Here is a 16,450-nt window from a genome sequence, read left to right as displayed (position 1 = left end):
AGAATAAGTAAAAGGCTTAAAAATAATAAGTACTCGGGTGGATTTGTTGGACTGAACCCTTGAAAGTGGTGCCTTAGCATGGCTGCAGTCCAATGACTGGAACAAATGAAAGACATGCATTAAGCTGCCTCTACTACTCAAAGAAAGAGTGAACCAAAATTTTGCTAACTCTTGCTCTAATGAATGAAATTTTATTATTCGATTGCTTATATACTTACCATCAGGTTTCCTTGAAACATTAACGTAAGAAATCTTCATGTCTTTAAAAAATTAGAAATAAAAACAATAAATAGCGTTATGTTAGTATTGTGTTGATACTACAATAATAAATGCTAATGAGACAGACTCAAACACACTCATACACACATATTAAAAGATAAAAGTTAGAGAATGATACATTCATGACTGTTAGCTTTCTGTTAATGTTTAAGATAATTTCTAAGATCATGCTGTGTACTAACAATATTGTTTATACTTACCTGCTGGTTTCAATTCTAAATAACTGGGCCCACTAGCTTCAGCATATTGCTCTTCATTAGCTTCAAAAAATTATATAAAGATGTGCACATTTATTGTTTGGAGAGGATAGTTTTAATATTTTGATATTGTACAAAAAGTAACTAAAAAAAATAAAATACTAGTGAGATCTGTGGAAATTCCACAGAACGAAAGAGATTAAGCAAAGCTATTTAAGAAAGAAAGGATGATTGTTATTTGTATTTTGCTAAGTGATTTCACTTCCAGTTGCAAAATAGTATATGATTTTGAAATTTCCTTCTGCTAAGCACCTTATATTTCTCTCTTTCTCTCTACCTCTTCAACAAACATTTTAACCATGTAATTCCCCTCTTCATGTCTTTAACATTTCCCTCTTTCTCTTTCCACCCGACAGTAAGTCATTAACACTTCTCTCTCTCTCCCACTTTCCTCTCATCATAGTTGTGTCTTGCTCTTTGCCTCCCCCTTCAACTAACTACGTGATGCATTTGACCTTAGTGTATTATTATACTCCTCTCTTCTTCTTGCTTCTCTACCCACATTTCTCCCTCTTTCTCTCATTCTTACTCAACCTCTCACTCATTCCACTTCCACCTCTCTAACAAACTAAAGTATAACAGGTGAACAAACAAGCAAATTATTATATAGTGTATATTTTATATGCAACAATGTTTTCACACATGCTACCCCAAGAAACCGAACTAAATCAGCTCTTCTAAACTGCATCTTTCTCTTCTTCACATTTCCTCTTCATGCCATTAAAAACATCTCCTAAGTATGGTTCACCTCCTATTGACATTTGTCCTTTATCCTTACCATCAATGAGCTAACCTCCACTATTGTTATTGATTTTCCCTTTTTCCACTACTCACCACATCTAACATCTGCTGCCACTTCCAACAGACATCCATTCCATGTTCATACCACAAATGATCCTCCACCCTTCAAATCGGTATCCCTTTCTTAATTTCCCCACCAATCACAACTGCCAGCCCCACAACTCATGACCCTATAATGAGCCCTCCATCATTCTCCTGTCGAAAGTGCTATTCTGCTGCTGTAAGAGACAAAAACAGAATACACCATACATTTATACCATACATATTGCCATCTCTGTACTGTGAGTTGCCACTTCCTTTCCTTTGTACTATTTCAGTCAGCATCTATTTCTTATTCTTACTGTGTCCACTTCTATACGTAAATCCTTTCCTGTTCATGATTTATTAAAACTCCTATGTTCATTTGACCTGTTTTATTCCATGGTTTGTATTCACCTCCTTTTCTCCCAAACTCTTACAACCTTACACACCAGCATCCCTGATTCTGAAGTATCATCACTATAAATACAGAATGGAAGAAGATATGAGAGTGGAGGTCGAGTATACAGCACGAATGTGTGTATGTGTATATATATATGTATATGTGCGTGTGTGTGTGTGTGTGTGCGTGCGTGTGTGTGTGTATGTATGCTTCTCTGGAGACTGTCAGAATGATATAGATGTCTCCAATGAGAACCCAATAAGGTTCGAAAATCGATTAAGGTTGTTAATTGTATTTTTTCAGTCTGCAGAGAAATGGCTAAAATTTGCCCTGTTTATAATTATACCATATTACATATATATGTATATATGTGTGTGTGTGTGTGTGTATATATATATATACATATATATATATAATTCATAAATGAGGGCAAAGGAAAAAATTTCTAAGGCCAAATATGCCGAAAAATTGGACATATTGTCCATTAACCATATAATTTTTTCACAATACGCACGCTACTCGAAAAAAGGTCGACAGAAATTTCTAAAAAATTCCATTATTACCGTATCGGACCGATTTCAGAGTTAGCTACTAAGAGCCCTCTCTTCATCAGTGATACATGTGGCAAAAGAAATAAATGAGATACTTACTCATACCCATGGGTATGAGTAAGGATCTAACTCTGAAATCGGTCCGATACGGTAATAATGGAATTTTTTAGAAATTTCTGTCAACCTTTTTTCAAGTAGCGTGCATATTGTGAAAAAATTATATGGTTAATGGACAATATGTCCAATTTTTCGGCATATTTGGCATTAGAAATTTTTTCCTTTGCCCTCATTTATGAATTGTTTATAAATTTAACCGTTAAAGGTACTTTTTAATATGCTGGCCATTGATAAAATTTTCTTCGAGAAAATATATTTTTCGAAAAGAATTTTATCCTCACATTTAATATATATATAGATATATATATATATATATAATATATATATATATATATATATATATATGCATATATATATGTATATATATATATATATATATGCATATATATATGTATATATGTGTGTATGTGTATATATAATTAATGAAGGCAGCAGTTTGCAGTGTTTCACCAAAAAGGAAAACTATAATTGTCACTAAATGTGACTAGTGTGTTAGAAACACATACATTGCTAGAAATATGAGCTAAAATGCTCTAATGTGTAAGTGTACGTATGTATATATATATATATATTTATATACAGTGGGGGGAAATAAATATTCGTATATGTCAAAATTCTTTATCTATTTAATTTCTAATGAACATAAATGGAATATACCAATACTATATTTGCATACACATGTGCATAAACTAAGAATATGCAAAAGAAACTAATAAATTATAGTAACTAAGGAATTTATATACAATTATAAATATTTAGGGTTGGAAAAAGTATTCATACAGAATAAATTTATGATTTTCTATGCCACAAAATACTGTTAAAATATTTTTTTTTTACTAGAACTTTCTCGTTTGTTCCAATAATCTTATCAGTCGTCAGTTTTAAGTATCAAAACGCTAGCTTCTTCATTCAGCATTGAGACAACATAAAGTAGTATCGTAATAATGGCGAAAAGTCAAGAACTCACAAATTCAGTGAAAAACTTAATTATTGAACAGAGGAAAGCAGGTAAAAGTTACAGGAAAATATCAGAGACCCTTTGTATTCCATTTTTTACCATATCTTCATTTATTCAAAGATATAAAAAATATCGGGAACTGTTGAAAACAGAATAAGATCTGGTGCACCACGCAAGATTTCCCCTAGAGCTTTAAGAAAAATGAAGCGAAGAATCGAAAAAAAAAAAATGCAATGATCACCAGAAAGGAGTTGCAAGAAGATTTGTTAGCTTCAGGGACTAGTGTTACACTACAAACAATCAGCAATGAACTTCATAGGAATGAACTGAAGTTACGCTCTCCTAGAATAACTCCACTGTTGACTAAAAGGCATAGAGATGCCCATTAAAAATTTGTTTTTTTGAACATAAAGATAAAACTGATACATTCTGGGAAAATGTTCTATAGACAGACAAGTCGAAAATTGAATTGTTTGGATGAAATTTCGCGTAGCCATGTTTGGAGGAAAGATAGTACTGCCTATTCGCCGAAAAACACAATTCCTACCATAAAGTTTGGAGGTTGCAACATCATGGTGTGGGGGTGTTTCTCTGCAAATGATACTGGCAATTTACATGTGATAGATGGTGGAATGAATGCAGAGATGTACCAAAATATTTTGAACAATAATTTATGGGACCCTGTAGAAAAACTCCAGCTTTGTGAAGGGTGAGTTTTACTACAGGATAACGACCCTAAGCACACAGCGAAGTCTACCAAAACATGGATAGTCGATCACAATATAAAATTATTAGAATGGCCAAGCCTGTCACCTGACTTGAACCTCATTGAAAATATGTGGTGTTATTTGAACATTAAGATTCATTCAAGAGCCCCAACGTGCATTGCAGATTTGAAGAAAATTTGTCAAGAAGAATGGGAAAAAATTCCTAAAGAAACATGCAAGTCATTGATTAAGAACTACAAGAAGAGATTGGTTGAAGTGGAACTGAATAATGGTTATGCTACGAAGTATTAAATCAGAATTATCAGTTATTTATGTTCTGAACGAATACTTTTTTCACCCCTGAATATTTATAATTGTATATAAATTCCTTAGTTACTATAATTTATTAGTTTCTTTTGCATATTCTTAGTTTATGCATGTGTATGCAAATAGAGTATTGGTATATCCTATTTATGTTCATTAGAAATTAAATAAATAAAGAATTTTGACATATACGAATATTTATTTCCCCCCACTGTAAACATATATATATATATATATATATATATATATATGTACAGGGAGGTGTTTTGGGACTATAGTTTGCATTCATGTGATGATTACCATATAATCTGTAATACCTATGTATATCTGGTGGGTCATTGTTCATGCATTTTTTCAGGAAATATGGCACACACAAACACTGATGTGCACAACATAAATCAGATGAGGAGTAGGAAAACAGCCAAACCAGAAAAGGTAATGTAGTATGTAACTGCAGATGGGAAAATGAATGCAAATTTAATAACAATTGCATGGTAAAGAACGTAATTTACAAATGTGAAGTGATGATAAGTGCACTAAAATATGTGTACATTGGTGTAACTGGAAATACCATGAAAAATTGTCAATGAAATAACGAACTGGAGTAGAACATACAACTAACTGGTCTAGAATAAAACGTTAGGCCATACAATAGAACACTGTGGGTGAGTAACATACACCTAGAAGAAACTCTGAAGATCATTACATTCAGAAACTATGTAATTAATAGGCATTAAGAAGTAATTGTATCATGCAAACATAAGATCAAAGCATCCTTTCTAAGATTCGAATAGAACCTTAAGAAACAGAGAAACACTAACAACCATTAGCGTCTAACTGAACAATAGAAGGAATTTGTAAATGAACGAAACAAAACTATCTGGACATTATCATTTTTGTAAATCTGATGTGAATCCTAAAATGGAATGGCTCTTGAATGTATGGGTTGGGGATCAGACTCATTGGAGTATACAGAAAAGCATAATGGTAAATATAAAAAAATAAAAGACAGAAAAAAGCAATAGTTTGATTGAGGAGTTGCAGAAAAAGGAAGGTGAAACCTGTAATGAATATCTATTCCTATCTACAAAAGAATGATTTGAAGGGTTTAAGAAGTACTTGAATTCATACAACATAAAAATGATTGTGAAGCTGCCAATGCAGACAGAGAGACTGCATCTAATTATCCTGAGTAGTTGATGACAAACATTGCTGACAGTAAGTATACAATGTTGATGAAACTAAACATTTTTGCTATAACTATAATTTCTGAAGGAGAAAAATCAACACCAGGATTTAAAGCTTCCAAAATTCATCTGACACTCTGGGAACAAATGCTGCTAGTGATATGGTGATATGAAATTAAAATTCCTACTTGAGCATCGCCCTGAAAATCCTGGGATTTTCAAGGCAACACACAAAGTTTCATATACCACTGAATTTTTGTTCAAATATGAAGAAAAGGGCTATTAAGTCCTTTCAAAGATTGTTTTACAAATATTTTTCATCCTATAGAAGGGTAGTGTCACCCAATATTTTCAACAAACAATACACAAAGCTACCTAGTGAACTTAAATGAAGTTTCTGTTAGTGTAAAAGTAGAGCAAAAACTTTCTTCTTCCAGTCAATAGAACAGTGTGTGACAGCAAACATTAAGTCATTTCATTTGAGAACTTCCAAACAGCTTATGAAAACAATTGACAGGAAAGAAACTTATATTTAGAGACATCTGGAAGAAGTTAAGCATAATGGGAGCTGTGGATAATGTAGACGAGTGATGGGACAAAGTGAAACCCTAAAATTTGAATGGTGATTGAAAAAATATATGACCAGACTGCATCTGTGACTTTATAAAATTTCCACAAGCAGAAGGCCTATATCAAGTTTGGAAAGATGTTTTGACACTTGCATGTAATATAGGATTTTATGATGTCAAAGAAGATGACGGAGCTGAGTTGCTAGGGTACCATGGAGAAAGTATATTTAATGAAGAACTGATGCCCTCAGAAGAAGAACAATCTGAAAATATAGATAAGAATATAAGAATTCCTTCAAATCTCTTTAAATTATCTGGAAAAAAGATATTGGTAAGAGGTTCACCCTTATAGTGGAAGGCCTGCAATTGTAACATTAACTACAACACTTATCATGAATGTAGCATAAAAATTGTGAGAAGTATTTACAATGAGCTCACTTCCTACACCAAGGTATGATGTACCACAAACACTAAACAATCTTGGATGAGTTCTGAAACTATCAGACAGAAGATACATCATCCTGGTAGCTTTCATACCACCACCACCACCACCACTTCTCACACAGTAGTCAACATCTTTATGGTAATATTAGAATTCTTATTCACTTTCTAAAGTGTCTCTTTTCAGATGTTCTCATGTATACTTATTGCTCTGTGTATGATTAGGAATTATTTTCCTGCATAAAAGGGATCATGTTGGAATGCATTCTTACTTTATAACATGAAAATGGGAAAATGAATGTTGCTAAAGGATTCTCACTGCAACTATATTTTCATGAATGCATTACTTCCATAAAACAGAGTATTCCTGGATATATTTTATACGTCTGTGTGCATGTGCACGAGGTTCTCAAAATGACTTGCCCTCCTCAGCAAAATGAGTTGTAGAAATGCTATATTTTGAGTTCAACTGTGACAGTGACTACCCACTCCTCATACATTATACATCTATTTTCCTGCTCCAGCAGACTACCCAATCATGTCATATCTCACCTTGTCCTCACCACTAGCAACTATATCATCTTTATTACTTCTGCTGCTTGATCCTCATCATTATTCTTCTGTATCACTCTATCTACCCCAGCTCATATTTGTTGTTTCATCCACCCTTCAATCCTTCCCATTTTGGCAGTCTACTCCCTCACTCCTCATTCTCCTTCTCATACAACATTGCAAACCACTTACACATTTCTACTCAACAAGTACCTTGTGGGACCACATGGGTCCATTATCTATCTCTCTTTTTCACTCCCCACTTCCTCCACTAGATGTGGCTATTCAACAAATGTGAATAGCCACATCTTGTAAATCCCTCTACAGAAATCTGCTTGGCTCCATCCTCACAGGCTTCCCCTCATCCCCTAGCATGACACTGACATTCCAACTTTCTCAGAGTTTGCAGTCCTGCGAACTGCATGCCGACTTCAACAGTGCAAGCAGCATGAAAATGTACCTAGTCCATACTGTAAAGTGGTCAGCAATAGGAAGGGTGTCCAGCTGTAAGTACAATGCCAAAGCAAACACTGGAGCTCAATGCAGTCCTTAGATGCATGAAATCCAGTAGCTAACTTATGCCAGCATGAAACATGGTCAATAAATGATAATCTCCATAAATTCAAGTGTACATATATATGAAAGTACAGATGTGTCATTAAGAAGTCTGTATCCTCAATCAAATGGTTTCCAGTTATGTCCCTCTATGTAGCTCTTATGGCTAGTGCCCACAGGCTGGTTGAAGTCTTTTGAGTGGATGTGAAAAAGAGAAACAAAGAAGCATGTTGTTTGTTTGTGTGTGTGTGTGTGCTTGTGTGTGTGAATGAATAATAGTGTATGTTTGGGTCTCTTCGTCTTGACATCACATGATTTTTTAAAATTAGTGTCACCATCAAAGAAGCAGCATCTTTCACTTCCAAACTGAAGTTTGACCATGAGGAAATATCACCTTGCTAGAAAACAGGCTGGGGTTGGTGAAAGGAAGGTCATCTAGTTTTAGAAAATCTGTGTCAATAAATTTCATCTTATACTTGCAACCATGGAAAAGTGGACATGTAGAATGCATCTATTTCATCAGATATTCAGAGTGAAAGATTTCAGACAAACTCAAGATGGCTTGTTGATGTTAGGCCTTTAGTGGTCAGCTCAGATCATCTAGTGTTAATGCTATGGAAGCAACACCAGATATTTTCTTTATTCTTTGGTGGTAGGTTGTCATATAGCATATTTAGCGACACTAGTTCCTTGTATTGCACACCACCCATGGTAAGGTAGGACGTTGGCATGGATCAGTAGCTCAGTATCATTCAGTGCAGTATTAACACTGCAAAATCGTTTAAATTATTTTTGAGTGAATCACTCACTGGTCATTTCCTCACAAAACGTTTTGCTGATATTACGAGCAGTTTCAGCTGCTTTACATCCTTTTTTGAAGTTCAATAGCAAAATTACCCGAATATCGTGCTTTGATAGTTCCATTTCAGATGATTGTAACAATGGTGAAAAAAATAGCAATGTTAATTTATCGATGCATTTGGGCAAGTCTATGTCTGTATTATCAGATAATTGCAAAAAAATGTTTAAAAAAATCAAAACTCCGCAAAAATCCAGTACAAATTCTTCATGGTTTGAAACGTAGCTTACTTTTTACTCAACCTGATAGCAGCAGATGAAGAGATCTTCAACAGGGTTATTCCACTATAATGAAGCATTAGAAAGGGATGGAACCAATAAATTAGTATACGAACAACTTTTTTTTATCCACTGACTTTATGTTTGTATGCATCTATGAATATATGTATTCTTATTTATTCTTTTATTCCTTATTTGTTTCAGTCATTTGACTGTGGCCATGCTGGAGCATTGCATTAGTTGAAGAAATCAACTCCAGGACTTATTCTTTGTAAGCCTAGTACTTATATTGGTCTCTTTTGCTGAACTGCTAAGTTTCAGGGATGTAAACACATCAACATCAGTTGTCAAGTGATGTTTTGTGGGGGACAAACACAGATAGACATGAAGACAGGGAAAGCACCTTGCCCATCAGGAATCGCTTCTGAGATGCTTAAAATATCAGGTGGTGTGGTTTATGGTCTTGTCACCTGCATCATAAATCAGGTAGTTCATGAAAGGTTCATATCCAATGACTTGTGTAGCAGCACCATAGTCAACCACTACAAAGGTAAAGGTGATGCTTTAAACAGAAATAATTAGAGGGGTATCAAATTATCGGATCAGGTGATGACAGTTACAGAGAGGGTCATAGCTCAACTAATTAGGGAGACAGTTAGCCTAGATGAGATGCAGTTTGGTTTTATGCCAGGGAGAAGCATCACTGATGCTATATCTCTGGTAAGGCAACTGCAGGAGAAATATCTAGCCAAACATAAACCTCTGTACATAGCTTTTATTGACTTGGAGAAAGCCTTTGACAGTGTCCCCCAATTCTTTATCTGATGATCAATGCAGAAACTGGGGATAGAGAAGAGGTTGGTAAGAGCTGTACAAGCCCTGTACATAGATGCTGTCAGTAAGGTGAGGGTTGGCAACGAGTATGGTGAAGAATTCCAGATAGAAGTATGTGTTCATCAAGGATCAGTCCTCAGCTCCCTCTTATTCACTATAGTCCTCCAAGCAATAGCAGAGAAATTCAAGAGGGGCTGCATCTGGGAGCTCCTCTATGCTGATGACCTTGCTCTAATAGCTGAGTCACTGCCAGAACTAGAGACAAGATTTATTGACGACTGTATCGGTGCCACCTCACTCTCCCGCGAACATCTAGACTCCTTCCTTTCTTTCGTCAAATCTTTCCATCCTGCCCTCCACTTCTCCTGCACTATCTCTGAGACCTCTGTCTCCTTTCTTGATATTTTGGTCAGCATTCATCACTTCACTCTTACCACCATCCACTACAAACACACAGACTCACACTCATACCTAAACTTCTCCTCCTCCCACCCCAAACACACCAAGCTTTTCATCACCTATTCCCAATTCCTCCGTCTACGCAGGCTCTGTAGTGACGACCATGACTTTGAGACTCAGTCTCAACTCATGGCTCACTACTTCATCATACGTGGATATCCCCTCACCACTATCCACACCGCCCTTGCCAGAGCACGTTTCGTGGACTGTGCATCTGCTCTCTCCCGTCGAACCTGCCCTGTAGTCTCCCGCTTCCCTTTTCCCCTCACCTACCACCCCACCACCCTAACTCTCCAACGCACCATTCTCCGAGCTTTCCGGCATCTCCAGTCCAACCCGTCCACTTTACACATCTTCCCTAACTGACCCCTCCCCTCCTTCAAATGAGCCACAACCTACGAGACCTCTTGGTCCACAGCTTCTTCACCAACCCTACCTCCCACCTGGCTTGTTCTCCTGCTCCCACCCACGCTGACGCACTTGCCCTTACCTCCCCAACACCATCATCCTCACCGGCACCCATCATCGACCCTATCGCATCATCAACTCTTTCACCTGCACTTCCAGCAATATCATCTATTGCATCTCCTGCTCTCTCTGCCATTCCCTGTACATCAGACAAATGAGACGCCGCTTGGCTGACCGGTTCACGGAACACCTCTGAGACATCTGCCTCGGCAATGACACCCCAGTCTCATGCCATTTCCACTCCACCAGTCACTCCTTGCAACACCTGTCTGTGTTCGGATTGTCCTTGCACAGAGGCCATCCAGACTCCCATTTGCACCGTGAACAGGGATTAATCTTCTCTCTTCGCTCTTTTATGCCATTTGGGCTCAACTCTCCTCCCCTCTTCATCTAACCTCCTCCCTGACTCCTGCTTCTCTTCACTCCTACATCTTTACACCCCTACTCTCCTTCTCTCTTCTCTCCCCCTCCATCCTCTTTCTTCCCACCCAACTCTCCTCTCTTGCCCCAACTCCTACTTCTCTTAACTGCTACTTCTCTTCACCCCTACTCTCTTTCTCTGTTCTCTCTTACTCTTTTTTCTCTTTCTCTCTTACTCTCTCCTCTTTTATTCTCTTTCTCTCTTCTCTCCTCCTCTCTCTCCTCACATACCCACCTTCCCCTCCACCCATAAACCCACCTACCCCTACACATCCCTACTCCACCTTCCCTATACTTCCCATTCCCCCATCCTATCCCACACCCCTCCCCCACATACCCCACCTCTACCCCCACCTCCCAACAACATCACACCACACCATAATACACCATACAACAATACACATCACATCACGACACACCACCCACACACCCATCCCCACATCTTCACACCTACACATACATACTCTCTTATACACAACATGCACCTTTGTGTTGGGGGTCATCTTTACCTTGTTATCTCCCCTACTTTCCTTCTTGAGTTTGACACTTCTCTCAGGCAAAAGTCGCCATGATAGATCGTTAGCCACTACACACATTTTTTTCTCCTTGTTTTTTCTGTGTCCCTTTCTGTAGAAGAGCGTAGGCTCGAAACGTTAAAGACTTTTTCTATTCCTGAGCGTTATACTAAAACATCTGTTTATTTTGTACACCACCTGTCTTCGTCTTTTGTTTTTTGTTGTCATAAACTCTCCCTGTATATATATATATATATATATATTTATATATATATATATATATATATATATATATATATCTTATTATAAAAGGCAGATTTTATCTGCCTCCCTTGGGAGTTATACAAATCTACAATATAGGATTTCTTCAATTACAATTTACCTGCCATTTTTAAGAGTACAAGCATCGCGTCATGCCAGGTCCAGTTTTTAAAATTTAAACTCCAATAAAGCAAAAAATTTACAGAAAACTCACATTCTGGTGTGTGTGTCAAATGCTTTTCTTAGTCTGGTTTACACCACACGCAAACGCACAAACACAGTGGGCAACGAATAAAATGAAACTAATTCACTTACTGTAGTGAGTGATTCTTTCACTCTGCCTCCCACTTCTTCTTTCCACACATACACACGCCAAATATATAAATAAAATTGTAAGCTAACGTGCGTGTGTGTGAGTGTGTGTGTGTGTGTGTGTGCGCGTGTGTGTGTGCATGTGCGTGTGCGTGAGTGTGTGACAGGAAAGTTTTTTAGACGAATATAACACCTATATCCAAGTAGCAGAAAGATAAGACAGTAAGGTGTGATTTGAGGGAGATTTGGCTGCTATTTCTACCATGTCTAGCTGCCATGTAGGGGTCTCCCTCATAGGCTCATACATACATATATACATAGATAAGACAGTAAGGTGTGATTTGGGGGAAATTTTGCTGCTATTTCTACCAGGTCTAGCTACCATGTAGAGGTCCCCCTCAATTCTTTTATTCTTCTGCTTTTTCCAGCCATTGCTCTGTGGCCATGCTGGGGCAATGCCTTGAAGAATTGTAGTTTAATGAATCAACTCCAGTTTTATTTTTGTAAGCATTGTACTTATTCTATCTTTTTCCTTTGTCAAACCACTAGGTGACAGGGATGTAAACAAACAACATTCGTTGTCAAGCAGTGGTGGAGGACAATCACAAGGACAGACACGCACACACACACACATACATGCATACACATATACACACATACATACATACATACATAATATATATATGTGTATATATATATTGCAGCGTGGAAGGTGTTTGTAAGCCATTTAAGAAACACACAAAAACCGTTAGATTCACTTCAACATTTAAATTTAATTTGCCAAAATATTTTCGTCGCTTTGAGACCGCGACCTGTTCACTGACAAAAATATCGTGCTAACAGGTCGCGGTCTCAAAGCGACGAAAATATTTTGACAAATTTAATTTAAATGTTGAAGTGAATCTAACGGTTTTGTTGTTTCTTAAATGGCTTATAAACACCTTCAACGCTGCAACTGTTTTCGTTCCAGCACACGATCTCAGATCAAGTCACTTGCTATGCAAGTACATCTCTGTAACTATATATATATTTATATATATATATATATATGTATATTGGTAAAAACAGTAAGATAACAAAGAAAGAAAGAGACCTCAATATTATGTAAATAGAGGCAATCTTTATATATAAAAGTGAGGTTGTGTGTCTGTCTCCTACGATTTAGATTCCTAAACTCCCACATTTTGCGGTGCAGTTTAACCAAAGCGGGTGGTATCTTATAGTCGTGATTCATATCGAGACCGTCTGGGTATTAGCGCGCGTCTACGATGAGTCTACGATTTAAAAAAAAATTTACCATCAATTTTTCCCATTTTTATCCATTTTTGACATATATAGGGAAGTAAGTAACTCTCTAAAATTATTATTAAATCTCAGAACGTAAAAGCTACAGTAAACACCCTCCCCCTTTGTGGTTAGCCATATTGAGATGGCTATTATACTTTACATCTCTAAAAATGCTTATATAATTATTTCCCTTACAAACCCGAGCAACGCCGGGCGATACTGCTAGTATATATATATATATATATATATGGAAATTGCAATTGGAAGCACTCCGTCAGTTACGACGACGAGGGTTCCGGTTGATCCGATCAGCGGAACAGCCTGCTCGGGAAATTAACGTGTAAGTGGCTGAGCACTCCACAGACACGTGTACCCTTAACGTAGTTCTCGGGATATTCAGTGTGTGAACAGAGAGTGACAAGGCCGGCCCTTTGAAATACAGGTACAACAGAAACAGGAAGTAAGAGTGAGAGAAGGTTGTGGTGAAAGAGTACAGCAGGGATCACCACCATCCCCTGCCAGAGCCTCGTGGAGCTTTAGGTGTTTTCGCTCAATAAACACTCACAACGCCCGGTCTGGGAATCGAAACTGCGATCCTACGACCGTGAGTCCGCTGCCCTAACCACTGGGCCATTGCGCCTCCACTATATATATATATATATATGTATAATGATGAAATCTATATAAGATTTTAGTGAGTACCAGCATGTAAACCAATTAAGGAAAAAAAATCTAAATTCTTCCTCTATTTATAAAATACATTATAATATAAAGGGCTATAACTGTGTGTAAAAGCCACATGCTTTAATGGGACTCTAAAGTCAAACTACTTCAATAAGTATACATACGTGCCCACATCGATGTCGATGCATGTATATATTTATTGAAGTAGTTTGACTTTAGAATCCCATTAAAGAGTGTGGCTTTTTGCACAGTAATAGCCCTTGATATTATAATGCATGTATGCGTGTATATATATATATATATATATATATAAGTTATGAGAGGTAATGGTGCCAATAAGACCCAAAAGTGTCAGGTAATGCTGAGTAAGTGCTATGGACAGACCATAGTTAAGCTCCAGGTTCGGAGATTATGCGAATAAAGAGTCCAAAGTAGGTCATATATCAGCAAGTGTATATAAAAAAAATCCAAGGCTGTGAAGATTTTAGAACATTTATAAATAGAAGGTCTTACAACTGTTTCCGGGACGTTTTATACATCCCTTCATCGGAAACGGTGTGAGAAAATGGTTAAGAAATAGTTAATTTAGATAAGATATGAAATAGAGAGTGAAGTGGAGGAATGAAAATATATGTGAGATATGCAGGGATATTGCATTTGTAGATCCATTATTTAGGTAGAATGGTATACATATAAGATTCCAATACCTTGTGAGTAAATTCCAGTAGTATTTAAAATTGGTCACTCCAAGTATAGAGTTTGTACACAGTGTTATTGATACACGTATATATAAGTATACATATGTTAACGTTAAGTTGAGAGTATACAACTGCTCTATCGTTCCACCACTGCTTATATCTCTCTGAGATATTTAGAAATTTAATATTTCTATTTTTTTTTCTTTGTGATCAGTGAATTTACTCCACTGAAATTATATATATTTACAAGTTCTAGACAAGCATCTGCAGTCAGCTAGCAAGCCCTCTACCCCGGACTGATGACGAGCAAGACTCACAAACATGTCTCTGGTACAGGCTTAGCTGGGTGGGGGTGCTTGTCTCCTCCTTGTAAACATAAGGACACAGGAAATATGTCAAGGCCCACAGGAAGCCTTGATGCTTCCTAAGGCTAAATGGTGTGATTCCCTTTATGAAACTGTCATGTTAAGTTGACAGTATACAACTGCTCTATCGTTCCACCACTGCTTATATCACCCTGAGATATTTAGAAATTTAATATTTCTATTTTTATATATCATCATCATCGTCCTTTAATGTCCGCTTTCCATGCTAGCATGGGTTGGACGGTTCAACTGGGGTCTGGGGAGCCCGAAGGCTGCACCAGGCCAGTCAGATCTGGCAGTGTTTCTACAGCTGGATGCCCTTCCTAACGCCAACCACTCCAAGAGTGTAGTGGGTGATTTTATGTGCCACCGACACAGGTGCCAGACGAGGCTGGCAGACGGCCACGCTCGGATGGTGTTTTTATGTGCCACATATATATATTATATATATATAATATATATATATATATATTACAGACATGAAAGTAAACTTTGAATGCAGCATTGCTGTTAAAACAACTGAGAAGGATAGGGTGTTTTCCCTAGGGAGATAAAAATAATGTTGCCAGTAGACAGCTATGGAGAATTGAAGCCTGCTTCTCTCAAATACAGGCTGAATGCTCCTTCTAAATTCCAGGCCTTGCATCTATAATTGGAAGAACTATTACTATTTATACTCTTGATGCTTATTTGAAAAATGACTACTATATCATTGAGACATAAGATAAAGAATAAATAGATAACACAATAAAACAAAATATTAAATTTTACTATGTCTATTTCCTATTTAAGATTATGACAGCTTCAGTCCAAGAAGTAAGACAAATATAGTTACTGTTATTGACATCTGTAATATCTGTGTGTGTGTGTTGATGTATGTATGTGTTATTGTATGTGTCTAGAAGTAACATGGCAGATTATTTTATTATCAACTAAGTCTTTACCTGTGGCTATACTACTGGTAAAAATATTTGTTAATCATGTATATACCTTCTTTTTAGAATAAACTTTTATCTGTTGAAAGTTTCATTAGTACACTATGGTGACAACAGTTTCCATACCTATTTACCCAACTATCTATCTATCTATCTATCTATCTATCTATCTATCAATCAATCATCTATCTATCTCTCTATCTTTCACACACACACACACACACACACACACACACACATTCATTCTCTCTCTCTCTCTCTCTAACCGTATTCCTTTTTCAACAACTACAACTTTTTTTTACTAGAAATAACTTTGATTCTATCTCATACACACACATAATTTCTCTCACTTTCTCTCCCAGTGAATTTCTCTTATAACAACAACAACAACACAACCACCACCACCACCTATCATT

General features: G+C 36.9%; 1 protein-coding gene across 3 annotated transcripts in view; it reads right to left on the bottom strand.

Moving 5' to 3' along the window:
• The window catches only part of LOC115229375, a 69,940-nt gene that overhangs the window by 14,439 nt on the left and 39,051 nt on the right, over nucleotides 1–16,450 (bottom strand). For 2 of the 3 annotated variants that reach the window (XM_036499185.1, XM_036499186.1), the window contains 2 exons: nucleotides 480–539; nucleotides 219–260 (listed from right to left, as the gene is read on the bottom strand). In XM_036499185.1, coding sequence (XP_036355078.1) covers nucleotides 219–260; nucleotides 480–539 — 102 coding nt within the window. The remainder of the gene's footprint in view (nucleotides 1–218; nucleotides 261–479; nucleotides 540–16,450) is intronic. The other variant, XM_036499187.1, reaches the window with a different exon arrangement.

The sequence above is a fragment of the Octopus sinensis genome, unplaced genomic scaffold (genome assembly GCF_006345805.1).
Source record: "Octopus sinensis unplaced genomic scaffold, ASM634580v1 Contig12553, whole genome shotgun sequence".
In the NCBI taxonomy this organism is placed as follows: Eukaryota; Metazoa; Mollusca; class Cephalopoda; order Octopoda; family Octopodidae; genus Octopus; species Octopus sinensis.
This window is presented reverse-complemented; position numbering and strand designations above follow the sequence as displayed.